This window comes from Chlorocebus sabaeus, chromosome 8 (assembly GCF_047675955.1).
Source record: "Chlorocebus sabaeus isolate Y175 chromosome 8, mChlSab1.0.hap1, whole genome shotgun sequence".
In the NCBI taxonomy this organism is placed as follows: Eukaryota; Metazoa; Chordata; class Mammalia; order Primates; family Cercopithecidae; genus Chlorocebus; species Chlorocebus sabaeus.
The window spans coordinates 9984453-10008372 of record NC_132911.1 but is presented as its reverse complement, the minus strand read 5'-3'; the positions used below and the strand labels follow the sequence as shown (position 1 = coordinate 10008372).

At 42.5% G+C, this 23920-nt stretch overlaps 1 protein-coding gene across 5 annotated transcripts in view; it reads left to right on the top strand.

Annotated features, from left to right (window-relative positions):
- The window catches only part of MSRA (methionine sulfoxide reductase A), a 362667-nt gene that overhangs the window by 126875 nt on the left and 211872 nt on the right, over positions 1 to 23920 (top strand). For 4 of the 5 annotated variants that reach the window (XM_007961667.3, XM_007961666.3, XM_007961668.3 and 1 more), the window contains one exon: positions 18570 to 18638. The exons of the other annotated variant lie outside the window; for it this stretch is intronic. In XM_007961667.3, coding sequence (XP_007959858.1) covers positions 18570 to 18638 — 69 coding nt within the window. The remainder of the gene's footprint in view (positions 1 to 18569; positions 18639 to 23920) is intronic. 5 annotated transcript variants of the gene reach the window in all.

Genomic DNA, 23920 nt, shown 5'->3' with positions numbered 1-23920 from the left:
ATCAGGTAGTGGAAGTCTTCCAACTGATAGTTCCAAATTGTTTTTGCTATTTTAGGTGTTTGAATTTTTCATTTAAACTTTAGAGTCAATTCATCAATATCTACAAAAACCTTTCTGAGGTTTCCATCAGCTTTGTGCTGAACTACAGATTAATTTGGAAGATAATTGACATCTTACAGATAGAGTCTTTCAGTCTATGAACATGATTTATCTTTCCATTTATTTATATATCCTTTAATTTCTCTCAACAGTGTTTTATAGTTTCCAGAGTACAGACCTTACTCACATTTTGTTAAAAATCTCCCTGGTTTTTCATGTTATATGTTGCTATTATGTAAAGTACTGCTTTTAAAAAGAAATTAACATTTCATTTGTTGCTACTATGTAGAATTATAGCTTATTTTTGCATATTGACCTACATTTGGTGATCTTGGTAAACTTATTAGTACAAATAGTTTTTTTCCTTGGGATTTTTTACTTACACAATCATGTTGTCTGCATATAAAGAACTTTCCTTCTTTCATTTTTGTATGATTTTTATTTCTTTTTCTTGCCCTTTTTGAACTGACTAGGACCTCACTACAGTGTCAAATAGAAGTAGAGTGAGTGTAAACCCTAGCTTCCTTCCTAATTGAAGGCTGAGAACAGTCAGTCTATTACCATTAAGCATGATGCTAGCTGTAGCTTTTTAGTAGATATTTTTTGTTAGCTTATCTCCCTAGTTTACTACAAAATTTTTTAAAACACAAGTAGGTATTGAATTGTATCAAATGCTTTTTTGTAGCATTTATTGAGGTGATCAGATTTTTCTTTCCTTTTTAGCCAGTTAATGTGGTAAATGACATTAATTGAATTTTTTCAATGTTAAAACAACTTTGAATTCCTTGGATGAACCCCACTTGGCCATGATCGTTATACTTTTTATATATTCCTGAATTCAGTATTATTAAAGAATTTTAAACTCTATGTTCATAAAGGAGATTTATCTCTAGTTTTCTTGTGTCTTTGGTTTTGGCATCAGAGTAATGCGGGTCTTATAAAATGAGCTGGGAAAAGTTCCCTCTTCCTCTGTTTTTTTAAAGGACTTTACATAGGATTGATGCTGTCTCTTGCTTGAATGTATCAAGAATTTCTCAGTGAAAATCTGTGAGCTTGGAGTTTTCTATCTCAGATTTTCCATTTCTTGTGTTAGTTTTGGTAATTTGTATCTTTTGAGGTGTGTCTGTTGTTAATTTGTTGCCTCTCAGCTCCAAATACATCTTTCTATGTAAGCTCTGTGATAAGCCAAGGAATGTCCTTGGTATTTCTTGTTTAATGTGAGCATGACATTAAGCATTCTCAGTAGAGGGCACTTTGCGGGCAGGGGGTTCATTGCTGGAGGAAGTCTCTGCTGCCTTTTCTGTTGTGGGCATGAGGACCTTGAGTTGAGCCTGCCCCAGTCATGGCCCCAGAACTCAGTCTCTGCGACCTCACACCCTCAGCCTGGTGGTAATGTTTCTGCTGCCCTTCCCACAGGGGACCAGAGCCCCTGGGCTGCCCCTGCCTGTGCTGCTTCTGTCCATGGCAGTGCCCAGCACCCCTGCAGGTGATTCCAAGGCCTCCTGCCCCCGTCAGTGCCTGGACACCCCCAGCACACTATGCTGCTAGTTCCTGACGATCTGCAGTCTAGAGGGTGATGTTGCCTGCCCGGTGTCTTCAGATCAGCTCTGGCCTGGCCAAGCCAGCAAACTTCTCAGCCATCCAGTGGCTGAAGTGCACCTTCTCCAAGACATCTGAATCCTTTCGTGTCTGTCTTCCTTGGGTACTCTCAGTCCATGGTTGCCAGAGAGAGTTTAGATCATATAGTAACTATTTTATGATAGTATTCTTTATATTAGACTTTCCATTAACCTGCTGTATTGTTTGTATATCCTGATTGGTTATCCAAAAATTTCTTGTAAGCAGTATCTGAGTTGGGACTTTTGTGACCTATGGTTTTTGTCATTTTCAAGAAGTGTAGGAGACATTGCTATGTGTTCAACTGGTATTTTTTCCTCCTTTCTTTACTTACCCCATCTTTATGTGTTTTTGCCTGGGACTTAACTAAAATGAGGGAGAGGGAAACCAGAGTGTAGTGAGACTAAAGTTCAGCAGTCAATAAACTAGGACCATGACTGATGTGATCCGCTTCAGCATTAGTCTTCTGGTGTCTCATGACCGTGAGCAGAGATGTTTAGGATTTTATGAGACGCTATGAGCATAAGCGTCCCATTCTTTTGCTGCTTAGAATAGAGGTCCTATAACCTTAAACTGCGTATGGATGAAGTATCCAGGTTAATAAATAACCTAGCTTAATAGCAGTGACAATTTTAATGTTTAGATTTTATTTTATTTTTATAGCAAAAAGGAAAAAAACATACTTTATTATAGATAACATTATGAATAGGAATAACCCCACCGTCTTTTTACTTCTGTCTAGTCAGAGAAAGAACCCCCAAACTCAACCAACCAATCAGCAAAACAAAACCCCACCAAAATACAGAATATTCCTCCCATTGCAGTTAGGCCTTTGGCATGAATTTAAATTTAGCTTCCCTGGGAATTTTGGAAAAACATTTTTCTTCATTGTTTTTGTAAGCCCTATGAGGCAGAGATATAACTTCCCCAAACAAAACAGCAGGAAAAGCAAGTAACAATCCCCTGGATAATGCAAATGAATAAAAATTGCCAGAATTATTACAAAAGTGCTAAAAGCCTTTCTTTGATATCTTATACTCTATTCCTAGACTTTAGTGGTTCAGAAATGCCTGTTTTAGCAATGCCAGCACACTAGGGAACGAAGTTTGTGGAGAAAATAAATCACGTAGAGATAGTCTCCAACTTAGAAATGGGTCATGTTCTAGGGGTTGATTTGTAAATCAGTTAGACTGGAAGTATATTTTTCCTGTGGAAATCGGCATTATAAAAGATTTTTTTTTTTTTTTTTTTTTTTGGCTTATGTCATTAGTTTTCCTTTGGGAAAAAATTGTATTATTTTTATTTTATTAGAATACATTACTGTATTAATTTTCTATCACTGTATAATCAATTATTCTAAAACCTAGCAGGTTAAAACAACAATCATTTACTATTCCATAGTTTTCTTAGGTCAAGAATGTGGGCATGGCTTAGCTGGGTGCCCCTGGATCAGTGTTCCTTACGAGGCTGCCGTCAAGGTATCAGCTGCATTGCGTTTTCTGGGGCTTGTTCACGGGGCTGTCAGCAAGCCTCCGTTTTCTGCTACATGGGCCTCTTCATAGGGCTGCCTTATCCTCTTCTTAGGGCTGCCTTATGATATATAGCAGCTGGTTTCCCCCACTGCAAGCCATCTAAGGAAACAAGAGAGCACTCAAGATGGAAGTCACCGTCTATCATCCACTCATGGAATCAACCCCCCATCACTCCTGTTGTGTTCTATTTAGTATCAGTGAATCACTAAGTTCAGCCTACACTCAGGGAAAGGCATTAAGCTCCACTTCTTGACAGAAGAGTATCAATTTGTGGCTATACATTTAGAACCAGGGAAGGATCTGCTCTCAAGTTCACTGAGCCTTTCCAACCAGTGAGCTGCAGAGTGGATCCTCCTCCCACCAAGCCTTCAGATGAGACCGCAGCCCAGCTAACATCTTGATTGCAGCTTTTTGGGACACCCTGAGCCACAACCACCCAGCTTCCTATTCTAATATGAAGTTAGACCACTTCATTTAGAGTGTACCTTGCAGTTGAACAGTGGTTGTTGTGCAACGAGGGATTTCCTCCTTTCCATGGGAGGAAAACTCATTCCTCAGTGATGAGTAGCACAAGGTGGAGATTTATGTCTATAGTTAGTAGCTGAACAACTTAAGCAGGATGGGAAATATATTGTTTTCCCGTATCCTAACTTGCAACCAGCTTGATCAGTATGTAAGGGTATGTTCTTGATGTTATAGGGTAAAAATTAGAATGCTTTTCTCACTGAAACAGTGTTCTGTAAATGGTGCTCAGGGTCCTTGGAAAGAGTTATATCTGAGACTCATTATAGGTTGAGGAGGCCCTTGTGGGCAAGCTTACCACCATTTATAACAGCATGTTCATGGGAAAATGGATTCTAAATCTCAGACACCCGTCTCATAAACATGCTTTTGAAATGTGACTCATTTTTAAGTTGGGGGTTTGCCTGTATTATATTATGTTCTCCCCAGAAACGTTCTCAACAATAGTTTACATTTTGAGCTATCAGCCTTTTGGGAAGAAAAAGTGACAGAAAATAGAGATTACTATAATTTAGTCTTGGCACTAATAGCTTGGCAGACCTATCAAGACATAATTCTCCTCAAAATCAGATTTACTGCAAGGCCTGTGCTGGAGTCTTCTTACAGCTGAGGTATGCCAAGTCACAGTCATCTTCTACATTTCTAGAATTCTAGGGTCTTATTCAGGTGCTTCTAAAAACATCTGATCAGAATTAGCACATGAGAAACATTTTGGGCCTGCCTTAGACCCCCTTCAGCACATGGCTTTATGGAGGCCAATGGCCTTCCCGCTGAGAGAGACACTGTGCAGGCTCCAGAGTGGGTTCATTGTGAGGCTGCCTCCTTTGTCTCCGCTGTGTTTGACATTTTCAGACACAACTCTCATTTTATTCAGTAGAGCTGCATTCAATCATTACAGAATCCATCAAAGAAGTGTCCATTGCTAGAATGTGCAAGTGTTTACTGAGCATGTATTCAGGGATGATAACCAAGCAGACCTTGCTGCTGTCACTAATCTCCATCCCGTAGTGAAGTCAGGCACCCAGCAGGGTGTTTGAAGAACCACTCCCATCTCCACTGTCTTCCCTGAGTTAAGATGTTCTCTTTCACCTCCATCTTTCATAGAAAGGCAAGTGTAGAAAAGCACCACCAAGTGCCTGTCTGTGTCATGTGTAGAACCAAAGTTGAAGATTTTGTTCATTTTGTTTCTTAATATGAATATGTGCTGGGTTATCCAACTTCCCTTAATTAGGGACCAAGTCTGCTATCTTAGAATGACAGGTCCTTAGAAGAAAATTTTAGAGTAGCTGATTTACATGTGCTGTATCTCTGGTAAGGGCAGGATTTAAAAAAAAATTCTACCCACTTATTGAAAATCAATTGAGAGCTTCATAGGAAAAACTGGATACTTTAAGGGAACTATGTAACATTCCAACTGCTTTTAGAATTCAGAATGTGAACATCTAAAATAGATTTTAAAATACTCTTCGGTTATGGAAGAAAAATTGCAAGATAGAGAGGAACAGAAAGGATGAGAGGGGAAGAGGGACGTAGCAATAATTCAAATAGCACCAAGTTCTAGAAAGGCAAAATACATGCTGCTGTACGAGTCTCACTCTTCGCCTCTCTCCTCCAAAGTAAAAAAGGGGCGAACCCAGAAATACTTCATTTTTAAATAAGTAATCTTTTATTTCTATCCAACATTTTGCATGGTTGATCCTCTTAAAAATCCTTCCCCCCTTAAAAAGAAGATAATTAAGGCCAGGCGCAGTGGCTCATGCCTATAATCCCAGTACTTTGGGAAGCCGAGGCAGGTGGATCACTTGAGGTCGGGAGTTTGAGACCAGCCCGGCCAACTGGTGAAACCGAGTACAAAAACTAGCCAGGTGTGGTGGCAGCTGCCTGTAATCCCAGCTATTTGGGAGGCTGAGGCAAGTAAATGGCTTGAACCTGGGAGGTGGAGGTTGCAGTGAGCCGAGATCCTGCTACTGCACTCCTGCCTCCTCATTTCCACAGAGTGAGGAAAAAAAAAAAAGACAATTAACATATTGCTCTGGGGACTGCAACCCAATTTTGTAGAGGAAGTGGCGTGATATCTCTATCTTGAGGCCTTCTAGGGTACTTATATTACTTGGAATTTTAAAGCTGGGTTGCAGTTTTGCTACCATATAATACAAATGTAATCATCTTTGACATTTGTCCTGGGAATGGATGCAGTTTAGGCATGAGGGTGATCAGAGCTGAGGGGCTGCTTACCGGCAGCTGCCAGCCACTTCTACATCCCAGCCCAGCCCTCAGCCCTGGAAAGAGGCTCTTGGGCTTCCAGGTGTTCACTGCGGGAGCAAAGACTGGGGATGTTTACAACATTTCTTATTTCTATTTCTGAAAAAGTAATACATCACACAGAAGTTCAAAAAGTAACAAGAGTTTTTAAAAACAAATAGAATGCTGTACTGTTCTCTTGCACTTTGATTTTTCCCTCAGTTAACTGTGTATCTGGTAGATAGTTTCATATCTGTAACTATAGTTATCCCATTCTTTATAAAGATGCAGATTACTGCATAGCACAGATTATTTTATGCAAAAGGTTAGGGCCGGTAGTTTTACAAGCAATCTTGTGATGACTGTCTTTGTGAGCAAAACCTGTGCTATGGAAGTTCAACTGGGATGAACCTTGTTAATGTTCCATGTTAATTTTCTATCTTTTGTTTGTTTTTTTTTTTTTTTTTTTTTTTTTTGAGACGGAGTCTGGCTCGGTCACCCAGGCTGGAGTGCAGTGGCCGGATCTCCGCTCACTGCAAGCTCCGCCTCCCGGGTTCACGCCATTCTCCTGCCTCAGCCTCCCGAGTAGCTGGGACTACAGGCGCCCGCCACCTCGCCCGGCTAGTTTTTTGTATTTTTTTAGTAGAGACGGGGTTTCACCGGGTTAGCCAGGATGGTCTCGATCTCCTGACCTCGTGATCCGCCCGTCTCGGCCTCCCAAAGTGCTGGGATTACAGGCTTGAGCCACCGCGCCCGGCTTTGTTTGTTTTTTTTGAGTCTCTCTCTGTCGCCCAGGCTGGAGTGCAGTGGCACGATCTCGGCTCATTGCAACCTCTGCCTCCCGGGTTCAAACAGTTCTTCTGCCTCAGCCTCCTGAGTAGCTGGGACTACAGGCGCTTGCCACCACGCCAGGCTAATTTTTTGTATTTTAGTAGAGATGGGGTTTCCCCCATGTTGCCCAGCGTGGTCTTGAACTCCTCAGCTCAGGCAATTTGCCTACATTGGCCTCCCCAAGTGCTAGGATTACAGGTGTGAGCCACTGCACCTGGCCTAATTTTCTATCTCTTTATCACTATATTATTTCCCATAGAATCTTCTTTTTCTTCTGACCCTCAGCAAGAGACAATAATTTAATAAATTGGAAGCCTGAAGCCTGGTGTTTTTAATGGAGGCCAGCCGGCCTGAGTAAAACTGTTATCTATGTTTATATCTACGGTGATTCCTCTTTTCTTCTTAAAGTTACCTATTTAGCTGTCTCCTTCATCTCTAATATAAAAAGAGAATCAAGACAACTTTGCTGTAAAGTTTATAACGACACAGTTCATGCTCCATTTTTGATGGGGAGCTTCCATCAAGAAATAAAGCCAGAATTCGTTTTCACGAACGAATAGCAGCAAGAAAGCCAATAGGCCTGACCTTACCCTGCTGCAGGCCTGCTTCGTAAAGCTGATGGCAGTGTTCAGGGGTGAAAGGTTAGTGTTGGTCTGGAACAGATTGCAAGGGGAGGTGTGGGCCCATCAGGCTCAGCTGAGCATGAGGCCTGATCATTTATCACTGTCGGAGGGGAGGGGAGGGAGGGGGAGGGGGTAGGGGAGCCACTGGACCACTCCCGCTCAGCTGCTCTCTGACAGCTGACAGTGCTTCCTGTAACCTCCAGGCATACGGTGTGCCTTCAAGGGACAGTGTGGTACATGCTTAAGGCTGCTGACATGTTCACAAGGAAGAGAGATGTGCTATGTACGGTGGAGCTTCTCTAGAACCGTGCGCCAGGTTCTCTTCGTGCTGTTGTGTAGGACTGCTTGTAGAAACAGATTTAATGGTGTTTCAGAGGCACACGCTGGGCTCCAGAGTGACAGTATGACTTGGGTGATAGGATGAGCAAGTTCCTCGGTGGACCTCATGCCTTAATTACATCCACAGTACCTGGGGACTCTGTATAACACTGATGATTTTAATGTGGCAAAACCAGCACGGACAGATGCTGGGGAGGAAGGAAATAACTTTGCCGCTTCTATGGGTCAGGAAGTGAGGCCCCTACACATCTTGGAAGGACAGTGCCTTTTTAAAAAAATGTATTTATTTATTTTTATTTTTTGAGACAGAGTCTCGCTGTGTCACCCAGGCTGGAGGGCAGTGGTGCAATCTCGACTCACCACAACCTCCGCCTCCTGGGTTTAAGCCATTCTCCTGCCTCACCCTCCCAAGTAACTGGGATTACAGGGATGCACCACCATGCCCGGCTAATTGTTTTTTGTTTTTTTTGTATTTTTAGTAGAGACGGGATTTCACCACATTGACCAGGATGGTCTCGATCTCTTGACCTCAAGTAATCCACCCACCTTGGCCTCTCAAAGTGCTGGGATTACAGGCATGAGCCGCTGTACCTGGCCAGGACAGTACCTTTTTAAACAAGAATAATAAGTATGATTTGTATATGACTCTTTATAGATGTGTTTAACATTCATCTTCAAAATCTAAAATATGTTTTAAACTCAATTGGAAACACATGTCTTAGTACAAAAGAAATTCCTTTTGGTCTATAGCCATGTATTTCAGTACACTTACTTTCAACGTTGTTATTCACAAGGATGTCACAGGCATCAGGCTGAAATATAGATTTTAATTCTTAAAATAACCTTATTTTCATTGTCATTTATATTCTCAAGATTATCTAATTTTGGTAGTCATTAGGAATTACTTGTGTTAATAGTGGTGGTGAGATTTCATAAAAGTCAGGTGGAAAATTTCCGTCGATTAATGTAATATTGTATGCTTATCACAGATGCCTAAGTTAGACGTGGTACTTAAATGTGGCAATTAATAAAAGTATTACAAAAGTGAAGATGGATTTCTTCTAAAAATGGAATTAATAATGATGGAGTACTTGTGTTGGGAACTCAGGCTAGTCTGGTGCTCGCCGGAGGTGCAGGATGCTTTGAGAGCTACAGGCAGTGCTGTCAACACAGAGGCTCATGTTGACGTGTCTGATTAGCAGCCCTAAGAAGTGGCTCAGGGCATTGCAGGTTGGCGAAGGCTGGAGAGAGGGCCAGGGTTGTCTTTCTGTATCACCAGCAGTAAGCACTGTGCAAATACCAGTTTCAGGAACCACATTCTAACTGCGATGGGGTTTGGCTAGAATGCAGATCCCTAGGCCTTGATGGGGCAGATATGAGTTCCCAGGTCTCTCGGCCAACGTCCATCAGTTCTTCCTACGCATGCCCATCTGGGAGTTGATAAACTTGCTCAGGAGCCTTCCCCAAGACAGGGACAATGACTTGGCCCTGACCAGGGAAGATGTCAGAGACCAGTACTACAGCTGGTTTGGTTTATTCTGAAAGTCCCTGAACAGCTTGAGTGTGCGTCACTTGGGACAGTTTCTTAGCTAGCGAGCCAGGGAAGGTCAAGGTGCCCACAATCCTGGGAAGAAAAGGGCTCTGCTGCGCCCTCCTGTGATGAAGCAGGCAAGCAGCTGGTTGTGGGTTATTGTCATGGAAGAGAGGGTGAGTGCTTTCTGTTTCCCTTTCCTACTCAAAGAAAACAGAGGAGTGGGACTTAGAAGAAAACACGTAGTGTTTTACAACTTCCAAAATACACCCACTAGGGGCTAACTTTCCTTGTTTTCAAGTGTTGCTTTCAGTTTTTTTTCTTCTTTTGATAATTTACTGATTAGCAGATAAATATTTGCTTAAGAAAAATTTGGGAACACATAAAGGTATAAAGAAGGAAGGAAAATCACCCATAAATCAGCATCTAAATCAGCCATGACTACTGCATCACCATGCTTCCTTCTGGTCATCTTCCTTGACTTTGTTCTTTACTTGAGGAAGATACTTTATTTTTTTGGATCTCACTTTTTCCCCACTCAACTCCATATGCATTATTACTATTTCCTGATGCCAGGAAAAAATTATTTATGATCATACTTTAAAAGTTACCATATAATACTGTATCTTAGAACGGTGTCCCAATTTTATTCTCCATTTATGGGGTCATTCAGCTTATTTACAGCTTTTCGGTATATCAACAGTTCTGTTGTAAACATCTTTGGAAATCTTTATCCCAATTCTGATTATCTCCTACAGTAGCTATTTATAACTGCAGTGACTAGGTCGAAGGGTGGAAATGCTTTTGACATTCTCTGTTGCTGGTGGTTGTTGTGGCAGGGTCTCCTCTGTCACCCAGGCTGGAGTGCAATGGCGCAATCTTGGCCCACTACAACCTCCACCTCCTGTGTTCAAGTGATTCTCCTGTTTCAGCCTCCCGAGTAGCTGGGACTACAAATGTACGCCACCATGCCCAGCTCATTTTTGTATTTTTAGTAGAGATGGTGTTTCACCATGTTGGCCAGGATGGTATCGCTCTCTTGACTCTGTATCTGCCCGCCAATTTTTTTAATGAATAAAAAGGGGCTTGTGGTTGGGACATCTCTATTCAGCTTTGCCATCGTAGGCTTGTGGTCACACTCATGGGCTTGTGCACTGAGCAGACTTCAGGAAATGCAGCAGGCAAATCATCAGAAGGAAGAAGGCCCTCTATTTGCATAATACTTTATTCTTTTAAAAATGTATCCTCATCCTTATTTCCTCACTCTTTGGGCTAAAAAATCCTCTCTTAGGATTTTCTTAATAAGCTGTCGATGAAATGGAGGTCCTTGAGTGTAGGGTCTATGAAATTTATCTTTGCCCCACAACACTATAACTCCTGGCACATATCAATGCAGAGAACATCCTTGCCAGTGAATGAAAACATGAGTCAAATGACCCAACGCTAGGTACCAGTTTATGCCCCACCAAGACGGGTTACTGTACAGGCTGGGCTTTCAGCCTGGCCTGTTCTGCCCAGCCTGTTCTGACCTCTCGAAGCTCAGACTTGCTCTTCTGCAGGAAGAGCTGGGAGGTATGGGGGTTGCCTGAGCTGTGCATCCACTCCCTTACCAGCTGGGAGGTGCATCTCTGGTTTGTTGCATCTGGAGCAAAGGGAACGGAGAGATGGTAGTGGAGGGCGGGGTTGACTGTAGGGAGGCCAGCAGTCAGAGCAGGAGGCTAAAATCCTGAATGACACATGATTTGTTTTTGGTGCTGCGATTTTTCACTGTTGTCCAATTGTCCTCTGTTTTTCCATCACATATCTTTTGTTTTGGGGGCAGCCCGCACTTGCATACAGTCCCTGGTCACCATGGGGGAGGGCAATGAACTGCCTTCCCCTTCTCCAGCTTTGAGAGTCAATCTCGCCTTCCGGGTACCCACAGCAGCTGCGGACATTTGCCTCATTCCCAGCGTGACCTTCCTGGGGGACTCCCTGCCTTGCTGCTCCTCATCACGGGTCCCAGCTGGCAGTTGTCGCTTGCCTTCCAGGTCAGGGAGGAGCACTGGGACTTCCTGGGACACAGGATGAGTGGGGGCAATGCTTGGCAGGGAGGCGAGCAGCCCCTCCCAGTGACTTGCCCAGCACCACGTTTGTCCCCATGCAGCCCCTCCTGATACAGAGAGCATGCCGCTACTGGGGACAAAACCCACTCTTGGTTTACTTGCACCTTAAAACACCATATTGCACACTGTAGGAGCTGGGAGGGACAAACACAACAGAACCTCAGTTCTCCTGGACATGTATGACTAGAGGCGTGACTCCGTCATCTCTCAGAGCCGCTGCCCCAGTTTTGAGTGACAGCCACCTTATCCGTAGCATCTGTGGAGAGGACCTGGGCAGGATCAGGGCCCAGAATGCTCAGTGTCCTTGAGGGGCCCGCTGCAGAGATGAGAGTGGCTGATCTGAGGCCAGGGCTTGTGGGTCCCATAGGGACCTTACTTAATTCCTGTCTGACTTGTATCCTGAACCGCCATGACTTTGGGACCTGGAGAAGGAGCCACAAAGAAACAGATAACAAGAGGGATTGTGAGATCATATTTTGTTGGGGGGTTGACAAATTTTTATTACCATATTACTGAGATAAATGCACTTTATTCCAGCCCCACTGTAACCCTCCTCTCTGCTGATTGGTGCAGTAGCAACTGGATTGGTCAGTAGAAACACTTGATAAGTCAGTCCAGACCTCTCAGGAGCATGTGGTATGGGTTGGGTTGGCATGGGGTTAATAACATGACCCGATTAGCTTGTACTTCTTGCTGACCGGCAGCTCTGAGAGTTTAGTCTGATCCAAGACTCTTCCAGTACTGAGATGATTTTGTGTCTAGTGGCTAACCAGGACCTCCAAGATGGCAGCTGCTGTTCCTGGAATCTCTAGTTAGGTGGTGTCCCCTGGTCACCCAGTCCCCATTGCTTTCTGCACCCTCCTTACCCAGAGGATACGAATTATAGGCATGTCTGGTTGAGCACAGGACAGGGAGCTCATACCTGATTGGTTTATGCCTGAATTTGCATTATTGTAGGTGCATTGTCAAGCAGTTTTACTATGCCCTTTTCTAGGAAGAAAGTCAAACAATTTGAAATGCATGAGACATTCACAAAACAAAATAAAAAGCAATGTCAGTATCATCTTCTTAAGCTTTTGAACATGTTCCACAGATCCCCTTCAACATCCAGAAGCTGACTTTGACCCAGTCTTGGTCTAATTAACTGCTGCTCTGCAAGCCCTGGGCTCTCAAGATTTGTTTCTTGTCCTCATATCTTCTTGGCGGAGGACACATCACTGCCATCAGCAGAGGCTGTCCTCCCAGATCATGTGGCTTTGGTGTGTGTCCCTGGGAGCAGAGAAGGGGCTGGGGCATGTGCCCAACCCACCAGATGGGAGGCACCCACTGTGCTATGGCTGGGCAACAGATGTCCCTGTTGGAGACTCTTCTGTCTCCATTTCACACTCTACTGGTAATCAATAGTTAGGACTCAATCAACGAATGACTTTTCTGTTTAATAAATTTGTTTCTGTGGTGAAACATGCCATTGATTTTGAAACAAATTTGTAGATGGTGGGTTAGGTTCCCAGGTTAGCCCACCCTCCCCCCAGTTCTTACTGAACCTATACGAAGGGTTTAAAGGATCTTTGGTTCTTCGGCCCCCAAATACGTGCCTTAGCAGAGTTTCAATGAGAAAATGTCATTAGAAACTCCACCTTGGTTTCTAGGAATAGAGCTGTCGTTTCTTGGTTGTAAAGAACTTGCTATTCTCTCATTATGGAATGGAAAGTAGCTCTCAGATTTCCCCCTTATTCTTTTATCCCTAGAGCAATATATAGTGTGGGGGATTTTCAGAGGGTTTTTATCACAGTGTAGAAATGAGAAGGAAAATGACTTCTTCCCCTGTGCTATCTTTGTTTTTTATCCATTTAAACCTGAATGGCAAAGTGATTTCATCACACGTGCTGCCTCTAAGCTATAAGAGACTGTATGGGTACTGTGTTGAGAAAAGATTCTGTGGTCACATTCAAGGATCAAGAAAGTGTGCGGTGGTTGATTAGTGATGTCTGCCATGATTATGGTCGTGGAGAGGAGGTGACTAATGTGTATTTGCCATTCCTGAAACAGACCTGTTAGAAAGTAAACTTCACACACAGGTGATAATACCAGCCTAACTGTTGTATAGAGATTGTTATGTACTGGACACCATTCTGAGTGCTTTTTGTATTTAATTCTCAAAACACCCCATGAGGTAAGTACAAATGAGGAAACTTACAATGAAGAAATTCTTACAGATGAGGACACAGAGGCATGAAGAGGTTGAATGACTAAGCCAAGATCATATGGGTAGGAAGTGGGAGAGCTGAAAGTCTCAGGCTGTCTTGTTCTGGAGCCCCTGTTCTTAGCCACCAGTTCTGTCCTGTCTCCTGCTTGCGAGTTTTGTCCTGTCTCCTGCTTGTGAGTGTTGTGCCTGCGGTTCACAGGACTGATGTAAGACTCAGCTGTATTTCAGAAGGTGCAAACTCATGTTTACAGAACCTGTTATCTTTGGACCTCAACCTCCAGAACTAAAGACAAGGCCCCCCGGGGGCCTCATCAGTGAGGAGGGAATAGCAAGTGAACTCCCTCCACCTTCTCCAGTTTATGGAGCATTTCTGGTCTTTCCCCCTCAGCCATCACTGCCAATCTCTCAGATGAGACTAGGTAAATGGGAAAGGGAAGAGGGCTTGAGGTTTAAGGAGTGGAATAGAGGAGTTCCCTTGTCTCCAGGCCACCTGGCTGGGGGAACTATTTCTGAGGGGCCATTTTCAATGATCATTTTATGTAAGGAACACACACACACACACATAAAGATATGTAACAGTCATGTGCCACATAACAATGTTTTGGCCAACAAGGGGTTATGTATATGATGGTGGTTCCTTAAGATTACAATGGAACTGAAAAACTTTTATCACCTAGTGACATTGTAACCATCATGACATCGTAGCACAACACATTATTCATGTATTTTTGGTGATACTGTTGTAAACAAACCTATTGCACTGCTAGTCATAGAAAAGTTCAGCACATTTGATAATGTACAGTATATAATTGATAATGATCATAGATGACTATATACTTTCAGTCATTATTTTAGAGTGTGCTCCTGCAGTAATAAAAAACTGTAAAATAGCCTGAGGTCGGTACTTCAGGAGGTGTCCAGAAGAAGACGTTGTTACCATAGGAGATGACAGCTCCAAGTGTGTTATTGCCCCTGAAGACCTTCCAGTGGGACAAGATGTGGAGGGTGGAAGACAGTGATATTAATGATTCTGATCAGGCTTAGGCGAGTGTGTGCATTTGTGTCTTCGTTTTCAACAGAAAATTTTAAAAAGTAAAAAATGAAAATTTTAAAAATAGGAAGAGCTTATAAAGATATAAAAATATTTTCGTGTACTTGCACAATGTGCTTGTGTTTTAAGCTGTGTTATTATAAGAGTCGAAAAGTAAAAAATAGTTTAAAAGTTTATAAAGTAAAAAGTTACAGTAGCTGAGGTTAATTTAGTATTGAAGAAAGAAAATTTAAAAAAAAATTTAATGTAGCCTAACTGCATGATATTTATAAAGTCCATGGTAGTGTTCAGTAATGGCCTAGGCCTTCACACCCACTCACCATTCATTGACTTACCCAGAGCAGCTTCCAGTCCTGCAAGTTCCATTTGTCATAAATACACTAGACAGGTGTATCTTTTTTTTAAATCTTTTATACTGTTTTTACTGTACCTTTTCTGTGCTTATAGATAGCTAGATCACAAATACTTACCATTGTATTACAGTTGACTACAGTATTCAGTATAGTCACATGTTGTACAGGTCATGGCCTAGGGGTAGTAGACTATACCACATAGCCATAGTCTAGGTGTGTAGTTGGCTCTACCATCTAGGTTTGTGTAAATGCACTCTGTGTTGCACAATGACAAAATGACCTAACAACACATAGATTTCCCTGACTGTATCCCTGTTGTTAAGTGAGACATAAGTGTGTATCTATATTTTTAACTTATCAAGTAAATTATCTTTCATAATGGCTAAAGAGAGATTTTTTAGTACCATTTACTTCATTCGCTAATTTAAAAAATACTCATCAAATGCCTGTTCTGTGTCCATACACTGAGAGAGGATTATGGAAATGGGGAGTCAAAGAGCTACGACCGCTGCCCTCCCTGAGCTTGCAGTCTACTGATAGATGCAGTCCCTGTCCAAACAATGGCATAAGCACAGAGTGCTACTTGGGTGAGTGCTGCAGAGCAAAGGCCCTTGGTCCCAAGAGACCAGGGTGGCTGTGGTAGGAGGATGAGGGATGCTGGTGTTCTGACCGAGCAGGTGCTTTCAGGCCGTGCTGGAGCTTTGACTCTGGCCTCAGAGTCGTGGGACACCTTGGAAGGGGAGGAGGGGTTGTGGAGTTTGTGTCACATGATTAGGTGTTTTCCCTTTGGAAAGATCATTGTGGCTACACTGGGAAAAATGAATTGGACATGGGATATAGAAGAGTTAGAAGGCAGATGTTGGAGTCCAGGAAAAGGGGTCATGATACTTGGGGATAGGGAGGCTTGGGTAGTGAAAAAAGAAGTGAGGGGGATGCTGCAGGTATCTGGGAGGGGACAGTCGCTAGCTATGGTGGCAGATTGGATGTGGGGAGTGAAGGGAAGAGAAGGGATAAGGACAGCTAAAAAGCAGGAGCATGGCAGGCCCGTTCCCAAAGGTGGGGGATGCTGGCAGAGAAGCCGTTTTAGGGTGGGAGGACATCCTGTGTGGTGTTGTGGTGTTCAGAGGAGATGTCAGCTAGGGTGCACTTTGGATTGTGAACATGTGGGTTTCAGCTGGGCCATTGACAGACCTCAATGGATTGTCCTGGGAAACCAACTGCTGTGGAAAAAATAGAAAAATCTATAATTTTGATTTTTTGAATTCAAACATTTTCACCCTAGACAATAAGAAAAGAATCTAACAGTGACAAAGGAAATTAATAAAAATAAATGTCTTGCATAGTCTATTTTCATTTTTATGTTCTTCTGCCATTCTTTTGCCATAAATATTTGTATTTTAATTAGTTGTCATTATAATCTACGTAGAAGACGTAATAGGGTTGTGTTTCCTTACCATTATCCCAAATATTTTCCCACGTTTCTATGTCTCTCTCAAGGCTGCATTTAAAATATGTTGGGTAATATTCCATTCATTTAATAAATCATAAATGACAATTTTCTAAGCAATTTCTCTACTTTTGGATATTTAGTTGATTTTAAGATTTTGTTAATACAGGTAATACTTTCATAAATATTATGTATATCGCCTTTTTTTCTCTTACATTTTTTTCTTAAGCTAAATTCTTACAAGTGGGATTCATGGGTTTAAAGAGTTTGAACAGATTTCTGACTTGTGATATGGGTCAAGGCAAATGTGTTCCAAACCACTGACAGGGCTGTGAGGCAAGAACCAAAGGGCAGATCTTTGATCTCCACATGGAAGCTCAGCATGTTTATTTGAATTCAGTAACCAGTGGTTCTAACCAGATCAGTGAATGCTTGACAAGGTCCTTCTATCACACATCTAGGACCTTCCATCACACATCTGCTAATCATGCCAGTTAGTGGCTACAAACCTCTCAGGCCACTGAGCTCACCACCTTGCCCTCAGAACCCTGGGCTAGCTCCTCCCTTTTCCCAGGCTTTCTGCTTGTAGGAATGCCACAATAACTTCAGAACTAGTGGAAGCCCCAGAAGGGAACTGATGGAATCCCTAAGGGCTACCTGAACTAGTGAACCCTGAAAGCCTCAGGCTCTAAAAGATGTGCATCAGTACTGCAGAGGCTGCCTGTGGTTCCCATGGGTTTGGATGGGTGCTCAAGATCTTCCATGACTTGGTCTCAGTCTAAGAGATTTACTTGCCATTGCTTCTCAAAATAGCACCTCCACTCCACCAAAACAGATTATTCTCTGGCCCAGGAAGATGACTCCTGGCTCTCACTCAAGTTGCTCCCTCACCCTCGCCTTTGCAAACCTGACTTCTCCTTTGGACTCCAGGAGTGGCAGTGCCTTCAGGCAGCACATCTGACTTCCCACCCAGCAGCTCTCCTGCTACAATCTCCTGCACTCCTGCAGAACTCTCCGTCCACATGGCAGGACTTAGCACATAATTATATGCCTTCTTTAATGTTTGTTTTTGCAATTGTTATTTCTTGAAGATAACTGTACTCTCCTTGAGGGCAGGAACCGTGTCATCCTTCCCTAGACCCCTCCAAGCCTGGCTTCAGTGCTGAGCCCTTTGCCTGAGCCCAGCCAATCCAGTGTGACCCATTACGTCAAAGCGTCTGTGCCCATGATGCAGTGTGAAGCGTCTTAGCTATCCTTGTCTTTTGTGTTTTCCACATAAGTGCTCATATTCAAAACTTGCTGAGGATATTATTTAAAAAATGCTCATACGTGGGGAATACTCATATTCTCTATTGATCACAGTTTTGGGGATTGTAAGATCAAGTTAATGCTGGAAAACAATAATCTGGTCACTTATTACTTCTGAGTCCTTGATGTCTACTAGGGTGGGAAGAGTGACTGGTTAGAAGGACCTGGGGGGATAAGGAGCAGTTGGAGGCACTGGAATATCTCTCTGGCCCTTAAGAAGGCTGGTGTCTTTGGCCTGGGTGAACAGTGCTTGTGTTATAGTGAAATGACATGTTCTGCTATTGTGTTTCTCGAAAAATTGGTTCCAATGGTACCTTGCCCTTTTTACTTCTCACTTTAAATACCGAGTGCATCAGTGTTCTGATTGTTAGGAGTCTTCAGGGGGACCCACCCCCAGTTCAGCCTGGAAGTTGGAGCTTTCCTTGTTTTCTAGAAATGGCCTGGCACAAGAGGGACTCTGGCCGGATATCGGGAGCCTTCAGGCTGGGCTGGGTCTGTAGCCACCCATTGTCCAGCTCTGCACAAGCTCAGACCTCAGCCTGCTCGTTTATAAAATGACATACCTGAACTAGATGATCTGTAGGCCCTTCTGCAACAGAGATTAAAAACAAAACGATTGAAGCTCTCTTCAGAGGGTAAGCTGGGGTGCATTTTTAACTCAAAGGAGAAATAGGCTCATTGACACATTTAATGACATGTGTTAGTATGTGTTAGAACTTTACACTTAAACTTGCATTTCTTTCTTTCTTTTTTTTTTTTTCTAGCCAAACATCATGTCAATGGCAACAGAACAGTCGAACCTTTCCCAGAGGGAACACAGATGGCTGTATTTGGTAAGATATCAACTCTGAAAGAAAACCCAAATTGTGTGCAAAGACTAGTGCCAAATTTCTTAGTTTTAGCAAGTGTCCTCAGGGCTTCAAAATCTGGGCTCTTCTAGATATTTACAAGTTGTTACAGCCAAGAAAACTATTGAGTTCCTAGTAATTTCTGGGGTTGGAAAAGCTTATTCTATAGAATTTAGTGTGCTTTATTTTCTCACGTTGACAACCAAATATCAAACTGAGTATGCTATTTCTTATGTCCACACTGTGAATTAACCTGCTAATTTAGGGTTTGAGTTTTTCTTTGCTAGCAGGGATTTTTTTTTTTTCCCACATGGATATCTCTCACTTTGTTAAAGACTGGGATTTAAGTAGTTTTGACTTGTTATTCCACAAAAATCAGTCTAATGGAATGATCTCTTTCTTCTCTATCATGAATTAAGCACGCTCCTTAAGAGAAAACATTAATTAAAAATGTTTTCAGCAAAGTCCAATCCCTGAGTGGTATACTTACAATGTATAATTACGTGTTTGAGCGGAACTTCTCTGTTAAAATTCCAAACTGTTTGGTGAAGAGGTCCTTTTTAATCCGCCTTTCCTTCCCTCCATGCCCCATGTCATCTAAACTTCCTTCAGAATATCTCTGCACATGGCCCTTTCTTTGCCTGCCTTCTTTTCTCCATTCCTTTCCTTCCTTACCTCTCCTTCCTTTGGGCCCCCCTCCCATCTCCCCTCCCCTTCTCTCTAGCAATGCTCTGGGGTTCCTCCCTGTGTTACCCACTGAAAATGACAACCTCTGTCCTCTGGAATTTCAACTGGACATTCAGCTGCCTCCCCTGGTTCCTTCCCCTCCACCTTTAGACAGGTTCTGTGATGTCTCTCATCCTAAAAATGTGAGGTCCCCTGATTTCACGCCTCCTGTAGGCTTCTGGCCTACTCTGGTCTTGATGGTAGTCTCCTTTGAGGGTACAAAACTGCTTTGAAGCCCTGAAGTACGTTTGAACTGGAAATTAGCCTCAGTACACATTCAAAATATATTGTTCCCTTATTCCCAGAGATGGAACCAGAATTAGGCATCAGTGAGGATTAGCAGCTGGAGAGTTATAAACAGGGACCCAGTTCCACTTCAGTGTTGGTAAATCATGCTCTGTGTAGGCTATCACCTTTTAAAATATGATTAGAGATTATTGTGCTCAGAAATTTAAATGGAGAAGTTGATTTTGTAGAAGGCCTAGTGGACTCTCTAAAACATGTGCTAAAATATTTGATTTGCTAACTTTCCTGTCCCAGCATGGTGTCTGTTATCATGGGACAGCAAATGTCACATGTATCAATGTTCAGAGGGTTCTTTTGATGATTTATTTATTTATTTTCCAGTCTCTCAGATTTGCCAACCCCAGGCATATGAGAAACTAGGTCTTATGTCATATTGGGAAATAGTAAATGACACTAACCCATTATTAGTGGGTTTCCCTCTGTTGTGATATTGAAGTAAAACTTCTTTCTTGAAGGGCAGACTCTGTACCAGATGGGCTGATGACATTGTTTGACTACAGAATTGGAAATAACAGGGAATAAGGTTCTGTGGCAAGCCTTTGTTTGTTTGTTTGTTTGTTTGTTTGCAGCAGGGGTTTGGGGTGGACAGGTTTGGTTTATAGCAGCTTACTCAACATCCTTACCCAAGGCCTTCATTGTTTGACTTTCAGCAAGCAACTTCCCCTCTCTAAGCCTCCATTTTCGGTGAGGAGGCTGACGGGTGAGCTCTAAGGCCTCTGCAACTCTAAGCCCTTGGCCTTTACCTCTTATGTATTCAGGACTGAAGGCTCTTGGAGCAGGAGGCAGCCCCTGGGAGGCCCACTGTGCATGGCCAGCGTGTGTGGTTTTAGAAGAGATGAATCATGTGCATAATTTCTACAAGTTAACAACATAGAAGAGGCAGAATTATACACATCATAAAATAGAATACGTTTGACATCTAAGAATTCTTACTTTAGAAGTGCAGTTTAGCTCTTCCAGATGCTTAAATTGAGGCCCTATTTTGGTTAAGTATATGCAAGCATTTCATATTAATGTCTTCAGAATGATTCTCACTTTCTATTGCTTGTCCCCCGGCCTAGGGTGGAGTAGAGGATTTGAGTGGTTTATCACTGCAATGGAAAGGTCAGCTCAGCACAATGCTTGACTCTTGGGAATACATTGGGCATTTCATCCTGCCACCCCCTTGCAAAGCTGATGGACTCATACTCCTCTTCCTAGCGAGGCCATGTGACTTATCCAGAGCCACTTGGCCACGGAGGTGGTTGGTGGAACTAGAGTTTGAGCCCAAGTCTAATTGACCCTGAATTCATGTTCTTGTCATGATGTTCGCTGACTCTCTCTGCACTGGTTCAAGGAACCCTGGGAAGGCCTGATAGATTCAGAGACAACTTTCAGCTGGATCCATGCACAAAAGCATGATTTGCAGTCAAGCCCATTTAGCACATCAATTTGTATACTTGCATGCCTTCTCAGAGTGCCCTGAAGGAGTCTTGAGAAGTAGCCTTTGCTGGGAGAATACTGGTTGGAGCAACATCTCCTACTACTATCATGCTTTTCCATTTGACCGTAGTAGCATGTATTCATGCACAAGAGGATGTCTTACATTCCCTTGACTGTGAGTTCGCCAAAACAGTGATGGCACTTGTACTTGTTCAATCCCATTCTTCAGCCTTGGAGGTCTTCATATTTTGTGATAAAATAGTATCACCAATTACAATATCATTTTTTTTTTTGAGATGTGTCTCACTCTGTTGCCCAGGCTGGAGTGCACTGGCACAATCTCAGCTCACTGCAATCTCCACTTTCTGAGTTCAAGTGATTCTCCTGCCTCAGCCCCCCAAGTAGCTGGGATTACAGGCGTGCATCACGACACCCACCTATTTTTATTTTTATATTTTTTTGTATTTTTAGTAGAGATGGAGTTTTTTCCATGTTGGCCAGGCTGGTCTTGAACTCCTGACCTCAAGAGATTCTCCCACTTCAGCCTCCCAAAGTGCTGGGATTACAGGCATGAGCCATTGCACCTGGCCACAATGTCATTATCTATTGGTTAATCATTTGAATATACCTTACCTTTAGAATGCTACCAACATAAGAACTTTGAAATTTAATCTGCTCTACAAATGACTATTGAACTGCCATGAAGCTTTTAGATTAGAATGTGAAATGTCAGGAAGGACAGATAGAGTGTAGGATAAAGGCATTTCAATGTGAGAAATGCATGAATGGGTCATATCAAGGGACCAGAGAATAGATAGATGATTCCTTAGAAACTGTCCCTGGCCTACAGTCTTCACAGATTTTCTTTTGTAGCCCAACAGTTAGTTTTTCTTCTGGTCTTGTTTTTCTGCCCCCACCATTCTTAGCTTCCTCTGTGGCTCTCCCTCTCCTCTGCCCTTTCAGACAATGAGAACAAAGGTAATAGGCTTGGTCCTCCTGGGGGCTTCTCCTGCCTGTGTGTGATGCTCTCTTTCAAGTCAGTGGGAGCCCTCTGCTTGCAAGCTGGAAGTGGAGCCACACATTTTGCAATTACTTCCTGTCTTTGTTCCTGGTGGCTGTGAGTGCCCTTTGGCTCTCACCCCTTTGATGTTTAGAGCGCCCGCCCTGTGTAGTGGGCATCGTTGTGCTCCTTTATAGGCAGATAAACTGAGGCACTCAGAGATTAAAGAAACATGGCCGAGGCTTCCTCAGATATGAGCATATCTTTTGCCACCCTGCTGGGCCTGTCTTAGAAAGGTTTTCTCTGGCTGTCAATATGTTAATGAAAGTGACAGTCCGTTGACCACGGACCACTCTGTCCACGTGGAGGGCCTGGTTCCAGCCTCTGTGGAGGTGTTTGTTCTCACAGACCAGCTACTCATTGCCTTAAAAATACTCCACAGTCAAGAAGATGTAATTTCACAAGAAAATCAAAGCTTACTAATTGAAAAGACTGGAAAATGCAGGGCGGGGGATTCCAAGCTTAATTTGTGAAGATTTTTGGTACAATTAAAAAATACCTCATACAAAAAATTAGCTGGACGTGGTGGCATGCACCTCTAATCATAGCTACTTGGGAGGCTGAGGCAGGAGAATTACTTGAACCCAGGAGGCGGAGGTTGCAGTGAGCCGAGATCATGCCACTGCACTCCAGCCTGGGTAACAGAGCCAGGCTCTGTCTGGAAAAAAAAAAAGTAAACTTTACTATCTTTGAACATAAATTTGTCATCCAAACTAGGATACATTTGAGAGTGAAAAGGGTGCTATGAACAATTATATTGAAATAATGAGGGATAAACCTGGAGGATATTAGGTAGCTAGGATATAATGTATCCCTGTAATGAGGTCGTATATTATAAAATATTGAACCAAGAATAGTAAATACACACCGAGTTAAGTAGAAACGGAAAAATAATGAACTTGGATAGACAAAGTGAACAAATGAAAAAAATTTCAATGTAGATTGGATTGTATATAATGTCACATCCACACTAGTAGTTATGCTAACTTTGGAGATTATATTCAATAAATATTGTTGTATTCTTTCTGAATAATTTCAGTTTGAAAGTTAGTTCATATTCCTAAAACCTAGTTTATGATAATTCAATAAGGGTAAGGGAATGGATCTGATTTTACAGTTGCAGTTTTAATATTGTACTAATACTTTCCAGGGATGTAGGGTAGTTATTTCTTCATTACTTGAGATATTCAGATGCTAGAGTGGTCATCCTCAACCAGTTCAGAAGTGGCTATGTAGACTTTAAGACGCTTTCTTCTCAATTACTGAGAATTGACTGTGTTTTGGAACATTGAAACATTAAAAAAAAATTCTGCTAACTCAAAATTCTTTGAACTCATCATTATTTATTTTTTTAATTTAAAATTTTTGTGGGTGCACAGTAGGTGTATATATTTACGGGGCATGTGAGATGTTTTGAGACAGGCATGAAATGTGTAGTAATCACATCATGGAAATGGGGTGTCCATCCCCTCAAGCATTTATCCTTTGTGTTAGACAATCCAATTATACTCTTTCAGTTATTTTTAAATATACAGTTCTTACTATAGTTACCCTGTTGTACTATCAAATATTAGGTCTCATTCATTCTTTCTCACTATTATGTTTTGCATCCATTAACCATCCCCATCTTCTCGTGTACCCCTACTACCTACCCTTCCCAGCCTTTGGTAACCATCATTCTACTCTCATCTCCATGAGTTTAATTGTTTTGATTTTTAGATCCCACAAATAAGTGAGAACACATGATGTTTGT